The sequence below is a fragment of the Drosophila pseudoobscura genome, chromosome 4 (assembly GCF_009870125.1).
Source record: "Drosophila pseudoobscura strain MV-25-SWS-2005 chromosome 4, UCI_Dpse_MV25, whole genome shotgun sequence".
Classification (NCBI taxonomy): Eukaryota; Metazoa; Arthropoda; class Insecta; order Diptera; family Drosophilidae; genus Drosophila; species Drosophila pseudoobscura.
Window position 1 is genome coordinate 12,869,291 of NC_046681.1, and position 22,421 is coordinate 12,891,711.

General features: G+C 41.5%; 2 protein-coding genes and 2 long non-coding RNA genes across 8 annotated transcripts in view; 3 read left to right on the forward strand and 1 right to left on the reverse strand.

Annotated features, from left to right (window-relative positions):
• The window catches only part of kuz (zinc-dependent metalloprotease kuz), a 115,892-nt gene extending 114,038 nt beyond the window's left edge, over window positions 1-1,854 (forward strand). For 4 of the 5 annotated variants that reach the window (XR_004469522.1, XR_004469523.1, XR_004469524.1 and 1 more), the window contains one exon: window positions 444-563. Coding sequence is in view for 2 of the 5 variants with exons in the window: in XM_033380850.1 (XP_033236741.1) it covers window positions 444-477 (34 nt within the window). In the remaining 3 variants the exon portion in view is untranslated. Of the gene's footprint in view, window positions 1-443 lie in introns of all 5 variants that reach the window. The other variant, XM_033380849.1, reaches the window with a different exon arrangement.
• A 1,071-nt stretch (window positions 1,855-2,925) lies between these two features.
• On the reverse strand, window positions 2,926-5,289 carry ics (ras suppressor protein 1). The gene is made up of 4 exons (XM_002132263.3): window positions 4,889-5,289; window positions 4,518-4,697; window positions 3,254-3,875; window positions 2,926-3,192 (listed from the first exon to the last, which is right to left on the reverse strand). The coding sequence occupies exons 2-4, from the start codon at window positions 4,651-4,653 to the stop codon at window positions 3,102-3,104; spliced, it is 849 nt and encodes a 282-aa protein (XP_002132299.1). The 5' UTR covers window positions 4,654-4,697; window positions 4,889-5,289; the 3' UTR covers window positions 2,926-3,101.
• Window positions 5,290-6,486: 1,197 nt separating this feature from the next.
• Window positions 6,487-7,544, forward strand: LOC26533343 (uncharacterized). The gene is made up of 3 exons (XR_001450915.2): window positions 6,487-6,617; window positions 6,683-7,236; window positions 7,295-7,544. It is a non-coding gene; the product is annotated as an uncharacterized lncRNA (long non-coding RNA).
• A 2,031-nt stretch (window positions 7,545-9,575) lies between these two features.
• Window positions 9,576-11,832, forward strand: LOC6903419 (uncharacterized). The gene is made up of 3 exons (XR_001450912.2): window positions 9,576-10,440; window positions 11,003-11,151; window positions 11,238-11,832. It is a non-coding gene; the product is annotated as an uncharacterized lncRNA (long non-coding RNA).
• Window positions 11,833-22,421: the final 10,589 nt, after the last annotated feature.

The following is a 22,421-nucleotide window of genomic DNA, read 5'->3' on the forward strand; positions in this document are numbered from 1 at the left end:
CTCTCCTACTAAACATATTCATAAGGATTTGGGTTTAATGTTTTACGATTAAATGTGGCAAGGATTACCCATATTTATGTAACAAAACCAGTCGTAGATATCTCACATTCAATTCCTTTAAATTAACATCTTTTAAGGTCCAATCAGGACTCGATTTTGTCTATCCTTGCATAGGTCCAAGGACTGACAAAGCATTACTAACAGAGACACGTGATATTTCAAAATTATTTATTTATTTCAAACAATCTTTTTTACTGGCGATCTGCCAATCGTCCAAACTAACAAAATTTACCATTCCACTAACTGATTATTATTAACCTTCTTATTATTCTAACAATCAAAATCTATCAAATTCTCACTAAAACCACTAATAAATATTGTCAGAGATAAGCAAAAAACATCAAGTCTGGAAGATAAGTAACATATGATCCTTTTTCTCGTAGCCGTCGCCCCGCCGCTGCTACAAGTAAGCTTTAGTCGGCCGACATCGCTGCACGAACAGCAGCAGCAGCAACATCAGCAGCAGCAGCAGCAGCAGCTGGAGCAGGAGCAGCAACTGGAGACACAGCAGCAGCAGCAACAGGCGTATGCCGATGCCTATACGGCCTTGGGACGTGGTCAGTACGAGTCGACGGCACGGGCGCCCAACAACAGCAAAGTTTGACAGCCAAAGGCGGCAACGGAGCGGCACAAAAAGCCAAAGGCAAAGCGGCTAAAGCAGCAGCGACAGCAAATGCAACCAACACAGCCACAGCCACAAAAGCAACAAAAGCAAATACAACAGAAATCAAATGAACTCAAATTAAATGTAAATGTAATTTTTATGCTAATTATTTTTATTTAAACGCAAGTTTGTTTGCGAGGTGTAAAACGCAGCAGCAAGAACAAAAACAAAGACACAAATTTCATACGACAACAGAGAAAAGAAAAGCTAAAAATGAACGATATTTTTTATGAAATTAAATGAAAATAAATTAAATTAAAATCAAATGAAATGAAATGACATGCGTAAAGGCAACAAGAGAATTATGATTAATATAAATAATTGGAAAGGCAACAGACATAATATACATAAATACATACATATATACATATACAAACTATGCCCGTGTACATATTTACTGTGCGTACATAAATATGTATTTACAAAGCAGCAACCGCAACACACAAAACGTATGGGGGGAAAAAAGAAACAAAAACATTTAACAGTGCGAAGAAGAAAAAACATATATAACTGTCGGACAAACCTCGAAAGACAAGTCACGAATACAAAATTAATTACACATTCAAAAATCGCGAAAATGTGTGTTTGTACAAACAAAAAAAAAGAGTAAAAACTCAAATAAAATAAACATGAAAAACTGTGCGAATTAATTAAGCGACATTCACAAGAAGAGCGGAAACAGCAAAGCATTTAAATTGTATTTAACTGTAACGAAGGCTAACAGTTTAATTAAAGCCGTCAAAATTGCATTTGTAAACTAGCAAAGAACCACGAAAATCTAAAACCATGGATTCCAAGGGAGAGTTTCTAATTTGTTGTCCTTTATGAAATGTTTTAATGTTCTTTTAATGTCGCTTTGATTTTAATTCAATCCATCCTCTCTTTGTGCGGTGCAGAGCCAGGCAAACGAAACAACTAACTTTTATATATGTATCACATATTTTGATTATCTTAGGTACAATTTTCTATTGTCAGTTTTGATTAGTATTAGGTTAAAAGCTTTATGTTTTAGCAAGCTGGTAGCGAGCCCGCCACTGATTATGTTTAATGTTATCTGACATGTATATGACGATATGTATGTATGTATCTCCCCAAATCTAAATCTAAATATAAATCTGAATAGAAATGTATTTTTATGTGCGTATTTCGGAAGTCGTGTACATTTACTCGTATGTGACTCGTTTTAGTACTCGTATCTTAGGTTACTAGTTTATGTTTTTTGTTTTTGTCTGAGTTTCGAATTGCATGCTCAATGTTTAACAACGACACTGCCCGGAGTCTCGCACGGGTCCTACTCCAAGCCGATCAAAGATATTGTAACAAAATCAATCAAAGTTTCGAATTCCAACTGTTTGATCAGTTTTCAAAAGTATTGTTTAGCTCTTAAAGTGTATCTCAAACTACTCGTGATCTACACTGCAGACATTTTTAATTTTTCAAATCTTGAGTTTCTGTGTTAGCCCCATCTTCGATTCCTGCAAAACATTGCGAGTACACAAGCAACAACTTCAAACTCTTGTAAATAAACTCTATGAAATATATATAAATATGAATACAAAATAAGTAAGCGAATAAATTAAAAACGAATTGCATATACATAAACCGCAAAGTAAGTTCACAAATTAAATTAAATCAATTGATATATGGAATATGTATTCAATAAATTTAACAATTAAAAATGCAAAGAAACAAATGCAACTCGAAGCAAGCAGATGCTTTTGGTTTTTTTCTCAAACAACATAACAGACAAAGAACAAAAACAAAAAACATTTAACTATTAATTTAATTAAAATAAATAAAGAATTAATTAATTGACTTTAAGTAAACTAATTAATTATGATTATGAAAAAAGGCAAAGGAAACTTCTACAAAACAAAAGAATGAATGAATATGAGAAATGATAATAAAACACAAGAAAAAACTACTATTTTATAAAATAAAACCATGTGTATATAATTACGAATACGATAATTTTAGAGTCGTTTTAATGAAAGTAACGTCAAAAGACACAAGAAATATTTTTTGGATGCCAGATATTCAAGTTTTTGGATGGAACCTGTAAACCTATTGCTTATGTGCATCAAGAGCATGATCAATAGGGGTATACCACCTTTGATTTTCGTCACACAGCATGAACTGCTTGTCAAATGTCTGTTAAAGAAACAATCGTTCGCCCGCATTAAGGATACTCAATTTAAAAATACATTTTTAAATCATTTTTAATATTAGTTAGCAAAATGTTGAAGGCACTGTAGGTCAATAGGTTACAAATACTTAAAAATTAGTATACAAAGAACGGTTTTGGTTAACGACGAAAGAGACGAACACAATTTAGTTAGAGGACTCTGCTGGCCGAAGCCATTTGGGGCTGCAGCAACTATGCGCGTATTCGAGAGGCCTTCTTGCTCTTGTCCGCCTTCGGTGGAGGTGGTCCGCTGCGTCCGGCCTGCATGTGGCGATTGTAGATGCTGTGGAGATGGCAGATGATTATAATATATAAACAGTAGATACCTAATGCTTTTCACTTACATTTTGTAGGTCTCTGTTTTGAGGTAATCAATCACGTGACTGATGCCCAAAAGATACTGCTCGGCAATCGGATTCACCCAGGGATTCTCCTCCATTTTCATCACCGACTTGTTGCTCAACAGATCCAGCTGAGCCACCTCGGGCGGAAGGACCTGCAACCTGTTGTTTTGGATATGCAGCTCCCGCAGACGCGCCAACTCCCCAATCTCCCGCGGCAGCTCCAAAAGGTCGTTGTCCCGCAAGCCAAGTATCTGCAGATTCTTCAGTTGGCCCAGCTCCTTGGGTATATACTCAAAGTCGTTGTCGCCCAGATACAGGGCGCGCAGCGTCTCCATGCCAAAGAAGTTGCCGGGCAGCACTTGCTCGCTAAGATTGTTGTACGACAAATCGAGGACCTCCAGCACGGGAAAGGCGCCGAAGCCACGCGGTAGGTTCACCAGTCGATTAATGGACACATTCAGGATGCGCAGCTTTGGCATGGACGATAGCGAAACCGGGAGCTCGGCTAGCTGGTTGTTAGAGAGGTTCAGGATCTCCAAATTCAGCAGATTTGCGATTCCCGGATTGATGACACTGATTTTATTGTGCGACAGCGTGAGTCGGGTGATATTGGACATGTTGACTGAAAGAAGAAACAGACGAAATTTAGGACAAATTTATGAATTGGGTTTTGTTTACAATTTTACAATCTAAAATATCCCAAAAACCACAGCAGCAGTAAATTTCCTACTTGGTACTATACGGAACAGCTGTTCGCACGCCACAAGTGGATTGATGCGATGTGCTAAAGCGAGACAAATATAGTTTCATGGGACATTTTCATTGCTGGTAGCATTCTTTTAATTTAAACAAATAAATGTGAAATGATTAATGGTGGCTTGCTTGCATATAGGGAGTGCCTTATTTGCACACCAAAAACTAACTTCATTTAACTTCCATTTCCACTATTTTGCTTGAAACTCCGTTTCTGCTGGGCGGTTTTCTCTTCAGATTCTGTATACAATGGAATGCCTTTTCTCGCGCTGGCGTCATCGCAGAAAATAAATGTGGAAATATTAATTTATGCAATATTCTGTAGCTATTTTCATTGTGATACTCTCAATGCAGGCATTTGCAGAGGCAAAAGGACGAAAATGAGAAGTATCACTGATTTATTGTTGGCAGTTGTTGGGCGAGGCTGAATTGTGCGTGGGTGGGAGTTTCTTCTTGTGACTGGTTGTTGCCTGTATAAAACTCTATTTAAGCAGTAAAACGATGTACTTACACAGTCCAGGCAGCTCCTCGAAGGAGGTGAGACCCTTCTCAACCAGATCCAGTTCCCGGTTTTGCGTTTCCCGGGCCTCATCCAAAACTTTCTTCGCTTTCGACATCTTCGCGTTTACTGGTAGACATTGACTCATTTTGTTGTTGCTCCAGCTGTTCTGTTTTCAGAAGAGATGCCAGACTGTTGGAAAAAGATAGAATTTCAAGATGCCAGACAGTCGAAAATATACAACTAACAAGCTGGTGGAAAAGTTTTCTAAAATTAAAATTAAACTTAACTTATTCCACAGATCATATTTAATTTACTCCCAATCAAGTCCAGTTTTAACCAGTTATTAAACTGCATTATAGTATTCAAATTCAAAGACATACCCAATGGCTCGCCAGTTGTTTACACGGAAGTGGTCTCGCAGCTCTGGTAACTGCAATTTTCGTTTGCATATGTTTTCCTGCTGTCAGTTTTCAGCAGTTTTCCATCACTTTGATACAAATTTCACTATTATTTAGGTCACTTTTGTACACATAAATGCACTTGACCTAGTTTTTTATGAAAATGTGTGTGTTTATGCACAAAATATAGCTTTCACTTGCATTCACTTTTGCTCAAATATGTATGATTATATGGTTTTCCCTATTGCAGACTGCGGCAGTGGCTTTATTCTAATGTGCTTCACAGCGTGCTGTTCTAGAAATCTAATCACAAAAATAGCCAAGATGCAGAATGAGTTGTACGTCGCGTCGTGCGGCATGCGTCACCTTTCGTGCTGCGACCGTCTCGGGTAACTAAAGACTCGAAATCTCCCACAGCGTCAACGAGATCGATCGATGTGAGTGTGAATGTGGATGTGAATGTGGATATGCTGGGAATGTGGTGTGGATGTGCCTGGCCGTGTGTATAGTCTGTATAGTAGATCGGCTCTCTGGCATGGGCTGGTTTTGCCTTTTCTGATTGTCGCAACTGTCGATAAAAACAAAAGCAGCAAACCGACAGCCACTGCCGGCCCCAAACTTGATATGGTTGATGTTTGCTTTTGTTTTTTTTAAATATATATTTTGCACGTTATCCGAGGGAAGACCACTGCGATGGAAACCAGTTTGAGATCGTGAATTGAACGATTTTGTTAAATAGCTGGAAAGGAATTCCGAAACTGATTGATTTTACTGCTAAAAACCAAGCCTTTTCAAATTTTAAGAATTCCTTTTTTATTGTAAACTTCTCTCGGCATCATTTGATTTCACAATTAGAGCAAGCAAATGCCGACCTCTAGTTATTACTTGCATTTTATCCGCTCTACATAAAAGATAATTTAAAGGCTGTTATAGTTGCACATCCGATCCATATCAAATTAGGGAGCAAGAAGAAAGATGTCCAAGGAAATAATAAAATAAAATAAAAGATGTCGGTGATACCGATCTGAACACAGAGGGACAGCAAAACGTACGCTTTGGCAACTGTATTTACTTTGTAGAGGGTAAATGTGTACATATTCTTACATATTCTCAAATGATGATAAGGCCAAAAACACTATAAAATGTATATCGAACCAAATGCAATTAATGAAAAAATGTGATGTTAACTACATATTTTGCGCAGCCCTGCCAAAATATGTACATATATATAATAATAATAATCCGATCTGAACCAATTTAATATCTTCAAAATTGTGGACTATTTTATTTTATTTAACTTCGGCTTGTAACAGAGTGAATTCTCTGCCATACGAAGAGAACGAGTTGCTTATCTCAGGAGATCTCGGGGATCAAGTTTCTTATAGTTCGACTAATAATTATGAGTAAGTGGGGAATTATGGATTTGTCACTATAAATAAAAATATAGTATATATTATTCCCCCTAGAGGGTATGACAAACCCTCAAGATTTATTGACTATTAAATGCTATTGTGCAACCATAGAAAAATGTATTAACAATTTGAGGGATGCTAAAAACATATTATTCACACTACTGCCAATGCATTTAAAATGGTACAGCCAGTACAGCCCATAGTCTCCAATGCGATGGTTCTCAAGTGTATCCTTGTGGCAACTCTGATGCTGACTCTAGTAAATTGTGGCTACATTAAGTGGGATACCCCCGTTACAAGTAGAAGCCTTTTCTGAGCTGGTATTATTACTGGAAATAATTGGTTTTTTTTTTTTTTATTGCAGTTTGCCATGTCATTGGACGATGCCAAGAACCAGATGGAGAATATTGCCGTGGACGCCTACTCGAAGATAGAAAATGTGGTATAAATCGTTGCTGCCTACGTAAATATGAGTCAAAAAAAGATCAGTTTCTCGTTCCTGATGTATAAGGTATATAAGATTTTAATCGTGATCTTGAAATAGGAACAAAACTGAAATAAATTTCTTATTTAGTTGACCCTATTTTCGAAAATCAACCGAAGTGAATTACTTCTATCCAATTCATCCGCAATTGTTCACGGATCGGTTCAGCGTTCAGTCACGCTTCAATTAATTTATGTTTAGATACGGCACCTGCATAACTTATTTGATTGGAAACGCGAAGTATTCTAATAGTTTAAAGGTGAATTTTAATATTTAAACGGGCGGTTATTTCCGAAGAGTCCGAGCTGTGGAAAGCTAGAAAATGTTGCTCAAATATTCTGTATATTTAGCCCTGACCTTTACATTGGTGTTTTCTAAAGAAACAAATTATCAACGCAATTATCGTGCCAAATTGGCCAGGGCAACGATTTCTGGTAAGTTTCCAATAGAAAAGAGATCAAGGACATGTGATAAATGTGTTGAAACCCACAGGTCCTTGCCGTGTTGCAGACCCAGGAAAGTGTGTGAATATACACGGAAAATGCGATGGTAATAAGTATCAAGCTCCAGAATGTCAAATGCCATCAGTCTGTTGTGTCAGGTCCAGAAGCGTATATAAGAAAATTGAGGGCTTAGATTCGAGCTATTTTGAATGATTCTGATGCTGAACCAATACAGATCCGCTATTGGTTCTTTCGTCTAAAATAAAATGCATAAAATCCCCTACTAAGGCGTACAGAAAGAGCACTTGAATAAGGAAAAGTTTTCTGACCTAACTCCCTTCTGTTCTCCCTTCAGCTCGGAATGCGAGACGAATCTATCCCAGATTCGAGCTTAGAACACATCCAATATTATCTCTAGCCGTGCACTAGCTGCTTTGTCTATTTTCTGCACTTTTAATTACTCAGTAGGAGCACTGCAGCACCCTCATGTGGCCGCATTCGCGGGGGCGTTTGTGCCCCACATTTTGGCTTCGGTATTAGTTTTCATTTCGCCCGTTGTCGAATCTGCAAAACAGAAAGTTTGTCTTATGCGCCTTCCGCTGCATAATTTGCGTGTTGCTCTCGCTGCTTTTTTTTGTTTTTGGTTTCTTTTTGCGAGATGGATTGGCCGGGTGGAGCCGGTGGTTGGGTGGCGGGGGAATATGAGGCATTTGTTGCTTTGGCCCACACATTTCCGCCATATAAAATATGCAAAACAATGCAAAAACTCTCGCCTGGGCAGCAAAGCAACAACGAAATATAAACTTTCCCTGCTCTGGCCCAAAAATTAATTTTTGTTTCAGATGGCGCGCAGATTTTTCGGCTGCATTTTTGGCCGTGCTGCTAATGTTGTGGCAACAACAGCGGGTATCGGGCAACGTCTACCATCGACCGTAGACCGTCGACCGACCACCAACCAACGACCACTGTCCGTACTTTTTGTTTTAATTAACTTTTTTGTTTGTTGTTTTGTTGCCAAAGTTTTGCAGCGCTGTGCAAATTGTGCTAATTTTGAAATGGCGTGCAATGCAATGTTCGTACATACATATATATAGAATTTTCATGCCTAGAAATTGCGACGGGAATCGCTGCAAGGATAATGATCTATTGCGAGAAAACCGTTCGACAAAATGGAATGGAATGGAAATTCAATGTTGGCTTTTTAAGCAGCATCACTTACCCGAAAATTGCCACAGATTTTCCTTCCTTCTGTCTCCATAATTCATTTGGCCTTAGGTCGAGTGCTGGCCTATGCGCTGGCCATGTGAGATCCAATAGGAATATTTATTTGGGCTCGGCGACTTGATTGGCGTTATTGTAGCATAAATTATTCAGTGGCGGGAATGCTTTGAATTGTATAATACCAATGCTGATTTAGGGCAATAAATTCGCATTATTTTTTGTAAAATAATTTGCTATCGATGTGATAAGGTAATCCAGCCTTATACAGGAAATAAAACGATCTGAATGGAAGTTAATTAATGGCGCTTAAAGAAACACAGTGGCAGTGGGAATTGTCCTCAGTAATTTGTGTCCATTTTCCTGCCTCGACCACAGTCAGAAAGAGTTGTCCGTCCTTTAGGCTGATTGAATAGCTCCAAGTGGTCTCGAGCCCGATTCAGCCTAGTAGCTGGAAATATAAATGACTGCTTCCCTCTCGCAGCTGTCAACACATGGGAATGGGCGCATCCTTCTGTCCGGCACTTGGACGCTTACTTTATTTCTGGCAATTTTTCAATGCGCTTTGCTTGCCCAGGCCCAGGCCCAGGCCCAGGCCCAGGCCCAAGGCAATGGAACTGCCGTCAGCCGGCAGGCATCAAGCATCAGACACCCAGGACTCGGCACCAGGCCAGGGCAATCATTGGCAATGGCTGCTTTGTAGCTCCATTCAGGCTGCCTCGACCACAGGACGTGCTGTGCCTTTTGCTGTCTTGCACTTACTTATACAGCCATCCTGCCATCCTGTCTCCCTTTGGCTGGGGGCTAAGGCTCAGTGCCGTTTGATTTACTTCAAACAATTGGCAACATCATACATCAACGCGTTTTTTGTTCTTGTTTTGGTTTTGTTGAGTAAATCCCTATGCAAACAATGCATAGTTGTTAAATTTGTGCAGATTTTGCCTGTTCCCTAGATTTATGTTCGATTGGACTTTGTCAAAGTTTTGTCCGCTCGCCACCTTCTTCTTGAAAGTGTCGACAAACAGGCCATACAGAATGGAATATCTCGAAGGGCACCATTGGTATATGTGTGGGCTTCGACCAGTCTGAGGTTCTCTCTAGACCTCTAGTAGGGAGATAATTCTGTTCATCAAGCTTAAAGCGTTGGAATCCCCATTCAGCAGGCATCGCGGATGCGACTTATGAAATATGTACGCAGTAATGACACAACACATAAAACTCAAACAGAAAATGAAATAAATGAATTTAATTGGCTCACGCGAAATACGGTAAAACTAATCCATTTTAATTAAGGTAAATAAAATGTAATTTTCAAAGTGATGGCGGTCAGGTCATAAGGGCACCGGGCACCAAAAGGGATTATGCAGTCCCGCAAAAAGTGCGATAAAAAAGCTGAGTAGAATACTCGTACAATACGGAACCGAAATCGAAACTGAAAATGAAACCGAACGAGCATAATTATTGGCAGACGGGGTAAAGTTAGATAAACGGATTTAAATTGTGGATGCCGTGTGTGTGCGTTTCTGTGTCCTCTGTAAAATGCATAATTCATAATTATGCACATGGTAATGTGTGTAAATAAATAAAATTCCACATTAATTTGTTGACAATTATGAATTTATTAGCTGAACAAAGGCTTGTAGCCAAATCTGCACTGTAGCTTACAAAGCGATTAATTAGCGCTCGGCTGGCATTTGGACTGTCAACAAATATTTAACTACTCATTAGGCGCCCTCCAGCCAGAGTCAAGCCCGTAGCCAGCGCGGCATTACGTATACGCCGCGTATTACCGGTACTAGCACCTGCCCCTCATTAGAATTCAGTTTGTGTCCCGGTGTCTCGTCTCGTCTCAAGTTAACTCCAGCTTCAATGTTCCGCAACGTGTGCCGCAAACGCAAAAGCAACAGCAAAAGGAAAAGGAAACGCACACGGAAAATAAGAAAATTGTGTGTGCTGGGGCAAACTACTTGCTATTCAGTACGTTGAACTTCGTTTAGCCGGGCGAAATGTTTTAGAACTCGTTAGAGCGTCCATGGAGAGGACAGAGATTGAGATGGAGATGGAGTCCTGACAGTCTGCTGTGCCGCCTCATCAATGCACTCGGTCCCCTGACTAGCCGCAAGCTATTGAATATCACCGCGTAATCTATTTAGCATCAACTGTTGCGTTGCTGAGCTGCCAGATGAAAATCGACAAGATGACAGAGCGCTAGCTCCAGCAATTATTTGCCAGCCCTGATAACGAGTGAAATGGTCTCCAATTTGGTGCTCACATCATGCCACAAGCTGATCGGAAGTTTGCCTACATGTATACGTTTACCCTTTCCTATCAGCGAACCACAATCCACTGTTCAATTGCATCAGTGTCTGGGCAATATGGAGACATCGACTCAGACAATAACATTACATCTCTGTCCCGATGCCGGGCTGTCTGGCACCCAAAATCAAAAGTACTCCCCTGTCGAAATCAAAGTATTGATAAATTATGTGTTCGTTTCTGCTTTGACGGCTGACTCTGGTCACTTTTGCTCATTTTTCAGGCAATGGATGCTGCGATGGAAACGAAAGGAAGACCGTAAAAAAGTTTTTCAAATGTGGACAATGACTACGGTTACCTGTTGTCAGGCTTTTCCAGCACAGACAGAGACAGAGGAAGAGTCGGACAGAGAGGAGGAAGAGGGAGGCACAGGTAAGCTTTGTCCTTCTGTTGATTTGACAAGCTCATTTGACAGCTACTACATGTTAGATATATGTTCTCACTTAATATTTGTCAAGGCCAGCAAAAGGAAAAGTTTTGACAGGAAAACGACAAAACGGTGCCAAATTATTGGACAATTAATAAACACTGCAAAAGGAATTCAACTAATGTACGAGCAATTACAACAATCAATCCAATTAACGTAACACAAAGGGAGTAGAGCAGACAATAGAAAACCACGAAAGCAATCCAATCCTCTCAGTCGGTGGGTCGGTCGGTCGGTCGATGATGATGAATGATGCATTTTCTTTTGATTTTTCCTATCCTTTCCTTTCACTTTGTTTTATTTTTGTAATGGCTGCAGAGCGAACGAAAAGGGAAGGAATAAAAACTATAAGCCATCAGAACTGCTTGAATTTTATTGACGAAATTGATAAAGTGGCTGTAGCAAAATCGAAAGGAATTGTAAATGCAAGGCGATCGATCGATGGACCAAAAAAGGGTAAGGGCTGACTGAGGAAGGACAGGGACTGGGGCTGGGCAATCAACGAGCACAAGTACAAGGATTTTGGGATTTATTTTCGACATTTTACCTTCCCCCGTTTCGACTTATGTTTTGCATGCATAAAAATGTGAAAAAATGCGCTTGACTGTGGACAGGAGAGAGCGCTCAATGCTGCCTGTTTCTGCGGATTCATATTGAAAATCAACTTTAATTTCTCCAAAGAATAAACCAGAGAAAGTTTGAGAACGACTTTAGATGATTTATTTCAAATATAGAATGATGCCTATATAAAAATACAAAGTGGAGACAAGAACATGTCGAACAAAATTTAATTAGCTTCATCACCTGATAATTCGGGATAAAAGAAGCCTTTGAACCTGCAAAATCCCTAACAGAATTTCCTTCTGAGAAGAGAAGGTTCTGACCACAGAACCCCATACTCGAAGAAGAGGGAGAATTCAAAAATCAAACAGAAACATTGCTTGTCAAGCTTAGGACTTGAGAATGGGATTTGGGACTATCTGCTGGAACCCAAGCGGTTCACAATGGAAGCAGAAATAATCGCATATCAAACATTTAAACAGATTTACTCGCAAAAGAAAACTGCACACCACTGTGTGTGTGGAGTATAGAGTATAGAGAGATAGGTATAGAGGAGGATGAGGATGAGAATGAGGATGAGCCCTTCACTTTGCTCGTAAGCCAGTCGTTTAGGGAGGCTGGTGCTGGCTGGGTGGGTCGAGGGGCTGCCACATGTTACGTAACATGCTCAATTTAAAGTGCCTCTGATTTACCAGTGGAAATCACAGTAAGCCGCCTGTGTATGAGGCTGGGTGTGTGTGTGTGTGTGTGGGTGGCACACGTCTCTCTTTGTTTGGACTACAAATAGATGAGGCCATACAAGTGCAGCCTGCTGCATGCATGTGTCTACGTATGTGTGTGTAGCTTTATAGAGAGAGAGAGGAAAAATATTGTAGCATAATTTTCGGCGCTAACAATACTCGTACGTGCAGCGGGAAAGCAGTAGCTGCGGCAGCAGCGGTCGGGGAAGGGACATTGGACGATGACGGGGACGAGGACGAGGACGGGAACGGGACAGACAGGAGGCACATGGCATATATCAGCACATGCATTCATAAATCATATTCCTCCTGCAGGCAGGAGCAACGTGCAGGCAGCCAGGAAGCGGCCAGGATCCTCCATCATCCATGTGTTCCTGTGAGAGTGTGCTCTGTGTGTGTGTGTGAGTGTGCTTAGCAGCCGTGTTGGCTATTTTAAGGATATTTATACTGACAGCGGATTTTTGATGGAGAAACTTTTGTAAATTGCTTTCGAGCCACACAAACTCACACAGCAAGAAACTGTTGACCAAGGCGCCAGCTTTAATTTCTGGCAACTCTCACAATGCCCAACCGAAGGAACCGGAGCAGCCGGAGGATATACGGCCATGGGTATACTTTGCCAGTCCACTGTTTGCTTTGGCCTGCCACATTTATTAAATCGACTGCTTCATGGTTTTAATGATGCAGGCAAAGCCATACAAAGGAACGCATTATGGCGCAGGCTTTTCAGGAAAAATAATAAATATACAGATACAAAAACAGACAGAGAAGCAAAAATTGCTTTTCTTTGGGATTTTATCTCGCAGCGGCTGCATTCAATGTCGTATTTTGTAGATGCCAGAAAATCCGCTTCACATTCACATTTTCTATATTTTTCTCAGATCAGTGTAACTTTAATTTATATCCCTCATTTGGTTTGGCTTTAATCGATTGAACAATCATATTTTATGCCCATTCATTTATGCCTATAAATTACATTTCAATTAAATAAATTAAAATTCATTGTTGGGTCCCAATCGCAGCATTTGACCTACGGTAAACGATACTGCCCTTAAAGTGCTTGTCAATATTTCACAGTTCGAATGAACATATATAGAAGGTATACATTGTACGCTCCATCAATTCGACCCAATTTTCCATGGCCAAAACAATTAGCCAGGTGCCATGCCATTGAATTAAAGGCCATTTCCATATCGAGCAATTTTTTGTTACTTCCTTTCTTGGCAAACAAACACGAGATCCGGCTACAGAATCCAAACAAATGCTTCATTAAATTTGAAACATATTTTTTGGACGGGGAGGCCCACCCCTGGTTGGGCTCTCCTTCCCAATGTGTTGTGTGTTCTGTGTGTATTTGTTTTTCCACTTTTGTATACCCAATTAAAATGGAAAATATTGTGATACATTGTGATTATCAAAATGGCCACAATTGTTGGTCTGAAAACAAAGGCAGAGCACACAAACCCACAAAACGATAAATGCTGATGCAAATGATTCACCCAAACAGAGCCACACACAAATCAAAATAAATAAATCGCACTAAATGCTGCTCAAAAATGATCCAAACGGAAAAGTTTTGTGGTCGGGTTGCGTGCAAATTGTTAATTTTTTCACAAATTCAATGATACAAACAATTCTGCATATTCATAGCCTTTTTTCTCATGGCAGGTCGAAAATTAGCTTAAGCAATCTTTCAATTGAGCTCAAAATAATATTCTGGCACATTATTCTTGGAACGAAACAATTCTTTCACATATCGAATGGAGAGCCACTTGTCCAAGGGCAGTAGCGTGTCATTGGAGAACACGAGGCACAAATAATTGAGGGTTTCCCACACCCCATTTCTTAGACCCTACCGAAGGTAAACATTTTCCAGACCCGAGTATCCGAATTTCGTGCGACATTGTTTCTTCAGGGCATCGACCAGCTCCTAGTCCCAGTCCCTGCACTTTTGGTCGTGGGATGTGACGACAGAATATATAGTTGGTTTCCACTGCCTCAGGGCACTGGCGAAAGACCTTCTGTTCGATTGTCTAGACGGCGGCGTCTTCCTCTGGCGAGGCGTCGAATTGAAAAGACTCGGGACCCACACCTGTGGGCAAGCGCCTATAGCTCTCATGGCAGGTGCTGGCCATATCCTTGTCCACGTGAAGGTGGCTCTAGGCCAGCGCAGAATCGTTAAAGTCCACAGGCAAAGCAGGTTCGATCCGTCGGATCATATGGAAGTTGGCCCACTCCCCCAGATATGTCAAGACGGATGTCTGGTACAGGTCGTGGGATTGTTTGTTTGTCTTGCCCGTAGAATATATCGCCCATTGTGGTCATAGTCATTTTGTATGGTCCAGCTAGTCCCGAAGCTGATGCACGTAGTTTCGATAACTCCAGTGATCTCGATGATATAGCTGAACTCGAGATGGAGTACACCCATCACTGATAAAATGGCTATGTAGACCCCGGAACGAGGCCTAGCCACTATATCTATTTGGGATTGACCATGGCTTGGGGCATATCAGACTCCATTGACGTGAACAGTGCCACATCTTCAGCCCTCGATTGCAACAGCACATCTCCAGTGAAGGCGTACATCGAAAAGAGAGCGCCCACGAAGTCAACGTTCAACTCGGACACGGACAGATATTCGTCGATATTGTCTAGGGTGAAGCTCTCCCGCACCCAATGATGTCCTCGATTCTACTCCTCTTGTAAGCCTCTTGAATTACATACAGAGAGTCAAGACTGTCCACTATGCTCAGTCTAATCTTATTATGTTGTCGTTGTGTGAGATGTTCCCAGCTGTGAGTTCAATTCGTTGTGCACCACCGCATGCTGTGCGGATCGATCCCAAGCGAACTTCTTCATCTCTTCACCGTCTCCCGCTGTTTCTGTACCCTCAAATTGATTTGAGGTTGATTGTTACATATGATCTCTTGAACTAAACCGAAGATGGACACCTCTGGAGGCAGCCGGAGAAAAGGTGTGCCAATCTTAGAATCATTCGCCAAAAGTTTCCGATATCAAAATGAGTTTAGGTTTGTAGAACAGGTAAATACTAAATACTAATTTTAGTGGTTGGTCTTGTCCCACTGTGCGATACATGAGGTTGTTCTACTTAAAACACAACAAAACCCATAGCGAAAAAATCTGATAGCCAGGAAGCCGTGCAACCATTTCGCGTTTGTTGTGCAGCTGCTGGGTGAAAATGTTGCACAGCATGCATAAATAATAAACGGGATACACACACACACACATACTCACACTCATACTCACTCGCTCACTTCCTCGTGCACTCACAAACACACTGGCATTATGCACATTTTGCCGTTTTGCGAACGCGCCCAACTGAGGCGTGATGCAAACTGCAAGAGATACAGAGAGAGAGAGAGAGGGTGAGAGAGGATGGGGTAGAGAGAAGCCAGGCAGCTTCTAAATTTATTTTATTAAGTCAAGCACACAGACAGCCATGGTATGATGCTGGTATTCTGTCCCATCTTGCCCCAGCACCAGCTGCCCGACTAGGAGTGGTATAAATAAAATAATTTACGGTAACTGCTGACGCTCATCAGAGCAGGCCAGGGCGATGACGATGACGAGGACGAGGACGAGTACGATGTTGGCGGTGTGTTGACAAAACCCGGCACAGGATCATCATCATCAGCATCATCGGAGCGGAGCGGACGCCCGAAATGCCGCTTACACATGGCGAAAAAAGTGTAGCATACTTTTTTGCGCGGGGCTTTTGTGTGCAGCTGCTGCTGCATTTCCCCGCCGCGTCGTGTGTTTTTTTGCATACGAAATTAATACACATTTACAAGCGCGTGTATGTGTGGTTGTTTCTGGCTAAATATAGTTATAATTATGCGCGCACATTTTTAATTAAGTTTTGCACTGAGCCAGGCCGCAGTTTCGGGCCGTCGCGGAGATGTTTCTCTTTTTGGCTTTGGCTTAGCTAAATATTATGCATACGCCCTGTTAAATTGCATTAATATGAGCCCTGCTCTGCCTTGCTGTGTATTCTTTTCGTGGTTTTTTCTGCTTTCCGCCAGCCCTTCTGTTTGTCAAAATTACATATGTTAAGCATTTGCTGTCCATGGCTTTAATTTAATGCAATGCAAATTCGCCTCTTTTGTTTTTTGTGGAGAGTTCCCGGCAAATGCTTCAAAACTGGGTTGCGCGTGGGCAAGTGTACATTGTTGTCAAAGAAAATATTTCCACTTCGGCTGACTACGGCTAAATAGATACAGGATTTTAGATGAATTCCCATTGTCCTTAGTAAGCGATTCTATTGCAGTTTTAGAGGGATTTAGTCTTTATAAGCAGTAGGTAAAATGTGATTGGCAGGAGGATGATTGGATGGCGTAAACACATCAAAAATGGCTTAAACTTTGCATCTTTCTGTAAAATGAAAAGGCAAGACATAGAGAAGAATGTGTATGAATAAATAGACACATCTCTTCCCTGTTCTTAGCCTTGGTTGATTCGACTATCTATACGTAATGATGGTATTACTATAATATATAATAATATGGGTTAATCGAGCCTTTTATATTTATTACGAAATTCCATTATGCGCATTCATGCATCTAAATTTTTTTCCTTCAGGAGGGGAGGGGCTTTGGCTCATGAATGTTGATAAATATTTCCAATTTAATAAAAGTTTAGTTGGCCACTCTCCGACCATTTTTCTGCACTCCTCTTGTTGTGTCGAGGAGCACAAAACACTTTTCTGTTTTTTAACGCGAAAGTTTTGTTATGGAAATGCGGCAAGTTTTTGCTACTTTTCCATATTTCTGCTAGATTCCTTTTTTTTTTTTTGCCACCATCGTGCGAAAGTTTTAAATATGATTTTATTTGTGCTGCGAGTTGCGGGGTTTTTATTTGGTCAGCTTGCAGCTGATTTGGTCTGCGGCAGGGCAAAGTTGTTGCCACGGGTTTTTTAAATAAAGTAAACTACATTTTTCTTTCTTGTCGCTTGCGTTTGCGAGACACGACACCAAGGAAAAAGTTCCATCGCAAGGACTTAAAGTGAGTGGAGAAACTGCAGAACAGAACAGAACCGTTTAAGCACCCCTAAATCATGGCATGTCCTTGTCTGGCTTCCTTCATCCTCATATATATATTTTTTCGGCAAGATGTTCTACTTAAATGCATTTGCTGCTGCCGCGTCTGGAGAGGTAGAGGTCCAGCTGTCTGGCCTAACGTTCTATCTCCATTCCAAGTCCTGCTTCTGTGTCTGGCTTGCGCAGAACTTTCACCGTTTTCGCCTCCGTTCTTCCTGGCTCATCCTGGCTCTTCCTGGCTCGTCCTGGCTCTTCCTGCTACGTTAGTTAAATTATTATAATGATTTACACTGAAGTGGCTGTTGCAATATTTTTTTTGGGGCTCAGACAGCTGGAGATAATGACCTGGGGATCTGAAACTGGCCGTTGTCTTTCTAAGATTTTCCTCAATTGAAATGTTGCATCTTTTATTTTATGCTTAATTTTCGGTACCATGTTTCCCGTTCAAGCACACTCTGGCTCTCTAGCTGTCATCTACTCGTAGTACCTCTGTCAAATTGTAGCCACTTGGCGGTCAGGACATCTACATCAGTCGCACTCCCATTTAAAGGTTTCAATTTTCGAGTGCGCCTATTGGCCCACTTCTGGGCTCTTGATGTCTCTTCCAAGACAACTCAAAGCCTTGTGTTGGCCACATTCGTCTTGGCTTGGCCAGTTGTGCTCACAGTGTGAAGTGCCACACTGGTGCAACCCCAAAGTGATTTTATGTTTTATGAAAGGTGACATGTGCCAACAACAGTCAGGCCCTTGCCACATTCCTGGTCGACCGACCTGGACGCCCGTTGTAGTGTCAGTTCCATTGTTACCCAGAACCAGGCATGTAGCTGAGGTTCCCCCCCTCTCCGAGCGGCGAGTGTGTGCGTGTCCCTGTGGTTGCTGTTGCAACATGCTGTAAATTATTATGAGCTCGAGTGGTTTTCGAGTGCGGCAACAGTTTGCTGTGTGGGTAGACGGAAATGAAATGCCATAGTTCACCAAATGAAGCGAAAATAATAATTTTCATTACATGAATCTGCAGATTGGAAATGATCGAATGGTTATCCTATATTTCCTCTAAGAATTCAGATGCAATATTATTGATTTAATAAGATGGTTAGATGGTATTGTTTGTATTTGTTTCTGTGGCCGAGCAAAAAATTCTACAAGAAAATGCTACCTGTAATTATAACCAATTTTATTTGAGAATCTAAGCATTCAATGCTTGGTTGTGAGGGAACAAAAGTAGGCAGTTAGTAGGTCTTTCCATTTCATTTTCATACTTATTCTATTGCAAAAACTGGTTGGCATTTGTTGGCTTAAATTCCGTGCTATTAGACACGTTGTTTCTGCATCAACTTCCGTTTCCTTTTCAAGTTTACTGGGAGCTGAAACTGCAGCTGCATTACTCCCGCTTGGAGCCCGCTCCGGTTCGGCTCTGTTCAAATCTCGGCATACTAATTTATGCTGCTGCTCCGTCCCGGGAACGGCAAGTCACTTAATTTCCAGTGCGATTTTTCTCAGGACTCCCAGCAGCGGGAGCTGGAGCGGTAGCGGCAGATAGAGTGGGTGGTGTGACGGAGAAAGGCGGCGACAAAGTGACAAACAACTAAGCGAAAATCGCGTGCGTGACGCGTGGCAGTGGCAGGGGCAGGGGGGAAGGGGCATAAAGTTTGTGACACGTTTCCCCAGTTGCATTTTGTTTTTATTTTCGCCCAGCAGCCGGAGAAGTTCTGGTGCCAAAGAAGCGCTAAGGAGCAAAAAGGTCTGCTCTGCCCCAAATGCCGATGGTGGGCCATGATGGCGACACTTTACAGCCGCGTTGCATGCCTTGGGGCGTTATGCAAGTCACGTTAATTTCACCAGCCAACTGTGAAGGAAAAGCAACAGCAACAAAAACAACAGCAACGAGAACGGGGTGTTGGAAAACTTTTGCCATTTTCAAAGGGACTTGAAAGGTGGACGAGGCAAATCAAAATGTTCAGCATGCCAGGAGAAATATGTTTGTTTTGTCTTGCTTTCCATACAACTTATGGGGCGGCCAGCCATAGGCCCCCACTTTCTCCCTTCTCCGCCCTCCCCCTTGCCGCCTTCATAGGGCACTCATTAAGCGTGTTTATATAATATAAATTAGCTTAATTTGAAAACATTTTTTGATGCCAAAACTTTGCCCGCCTTCTCAGCAGCCGAGAGGAGATACAAGAGGCAAGTAGCAAAGAGGCAGAGGGAGTGGCAGTGGCAGTGGCAGTGGGGGCAAGAAACTTCAGTCTCAGCTAATTTATATGCCCGTTGGACATTCTCGCGCTGGCCAAAAAGTTGCCTCCAACTTCTTGGTCTTCGTCTCTTGTCTCCTGTCTTCTGTCTCCTGTTGCGGGTTAATAAGACGACGACCAACAAATTGCCAACATTACTCTTTCCCCGAGTGGTGAGGGGAAGGAGCTCTTAGAGGTAGAGAGAGAGAGAGAGAGAGAGAGAGAGTTTAGGGCCGGTTGGCGGTTGCTTGCAAATAGACTTTTGAGTGTTGTACTTGGTTGCGGGCCCGGCAGCTGTCTTGTTGACTCTGCGATGGGCCGATGGTTCAGTCTTCTTCGCAAGTGTCAAAAGCGCAGGCAATTAATTTGGCCTAATTAGACTCTTGGCTGCCTGGCGGACGGACTGACTCTCCGCCCCCCATTCAGCCTTTCCCACCATCGGCTGAGGTTGCATTTTTTGTGGCTTGCCTTAGACTTAGCCAAATTGAAGCAAAGTTCGTCGTGGCACAAAGGATTTTCGGGCTGTTGAGCGATTTATGGCTTAATGGAAATGACTTATTGTACGTGAAAGCTGTGGGAATGGAAAATGGGGCTCTGATCACACTGAATTACCGCAGTCTGGGGCGTTTTAAGCAAGTATCTAAGGGAAAGCAGACTATAATTAAAAATGTCGGTTTATTGCTGCAGGAAATTCCTGTCTCTCGAAGATCCCTCTGATCTGAAAGGGAGTCATTTATAATCTTCAAAGAAGTGGTGAAATATATGTACATATATATATACAAATATATGTATATATATACTGTCTCGTGGCGCTATTCTTGGGGTCTCTCGGGATTGTAGTTCTCAAAATCCTTGTAGTCAGTAGTCTGTTACATCTTTGAATGACCATCCATCCCTATGTCGACGTTACGCTGGAAAATTGCATTTGCGATGCCATTGGGTCAGAGTTCTGAACCACCATTCGACGGAAAGATTTAATGAGTGCATTTAGTGTTTTATTTAAGGGTCATGCATTATTGAAGCAGCGCTTAAGAACTGACAAGTGTTTCAACCTTCTCCATTCAGCTAGTCAGGGGCCTCAAGCTCCTTCAGCGATGACCATCTGAAGCAGCATTCCATGCTCCATTCCTGGCCTCCCTCCCACATGCGGACAACTTGAGCGTAACAGTTTCCAATGCCTCGGTGCCAGGCCATAATTTGCTTAACAACTTTTCCCAATAGTTGGCACACTGCTCGCTTTCTCTTGCTCCTTCCGCCCCACCCTCTGTGTCTATCTCTCTTGGGTCTGTGTTGGCCGGGGGCCAATTTCTTTGGCACTGTTCGACACTGGCCGCTTATATAATAATTTTGCAGCATAATTTATGGGCAGAAAAGTTTTCTGTGGCTGCCCAGTCGAACAATTGCCACTATAATGTTGTGGGCCCTTGCATTTTACATTTTATTCAAGCCAAAAAATGTTGGTTGCTCCGTCCAGGCGTAAACTATGCGGTCCAGCCATCCGCCTCTCCTATCCACCATGGCCATAAATTTCTGCCTTTCCGCTTATCGAAAGGGGGACATGGAAAACAGGACCCGGCACCGGCCCCGACCCCACTGAATAGCATAACAAACGTCAAATTGATTTTAAATTGCATTCTTCGTTTGGTATTTCCCTAAACAAAAAAGCAAATATTTTTACAGCGTTGCAAATGTTTGGTAGCCAAGGAACATTTCTGATTTTACCTATAATTTAAATTGTACTTGCTATGAAGGCTTTTAGCTTAGAAATTTTAGAGAAGTTGGACAGAACGTATTGTTATACAAAAATCATGAATTTATTTTTTGCGTTAAATGCTTGGTTCTTGTACATGACTTAAGCTCATGTTTCTGTTTCATAGGATCGTTCAACGATTACAGGGTTAACAAATGAAGATAAATTTTGCCACAAATAATAATTGCACAAAAAAGAAACACTCGTATTAAAATTTATTTATTTTGCGGATTTAGTAATACTCGCATTAGCTGTAAAAGTTACTCAAACAGTATCTGACCGATACCTTTGGTTCAGGCGCAGTGCACCCTCCCATTGGGGCTGATAAGAAGTGTTTATTGGTCTTGAAATCGGAGACAGCGTATGGACAGGATGGAGATGGTTGTATACACGATACACGATACACACTGCTCTCTTTGCGAAATGTTCTGTTGCGGAGATCTTCAAACAAGCAAACAAACGAATGCAAAGATAAAAACGTGATCATTCAACAGCAGAAACAAATTGTGAGTCACAGAAATAGAGTGGGAGATGCAAGTGGGAGAGGAGAAGATACAAATACTGGAAAGACAAAAACTTGTCATGTGAGCCATAAAAAAAAACAACCGAAACTCTACAAAAAAGGAATGGCTGGGTGCCGAAACCTTAGATACCCTTTACATTTATGGTGGCAATGTCAGATCTGCTTTTACAATATATCTGAGTTATATATATATGGCCTTAAAGTCGGTCATATTTCTGTATTGCGACAGCTTTCAATTAGTGATCCGATTAGTAGGACTATACCACAGTCTTTTCTGCATTGGATTAGGATAAACTTGCTGCCATTTTTTGCAAATATAAGGATAAAATCATACAACCTTCTTGTTCCAAGGGTAT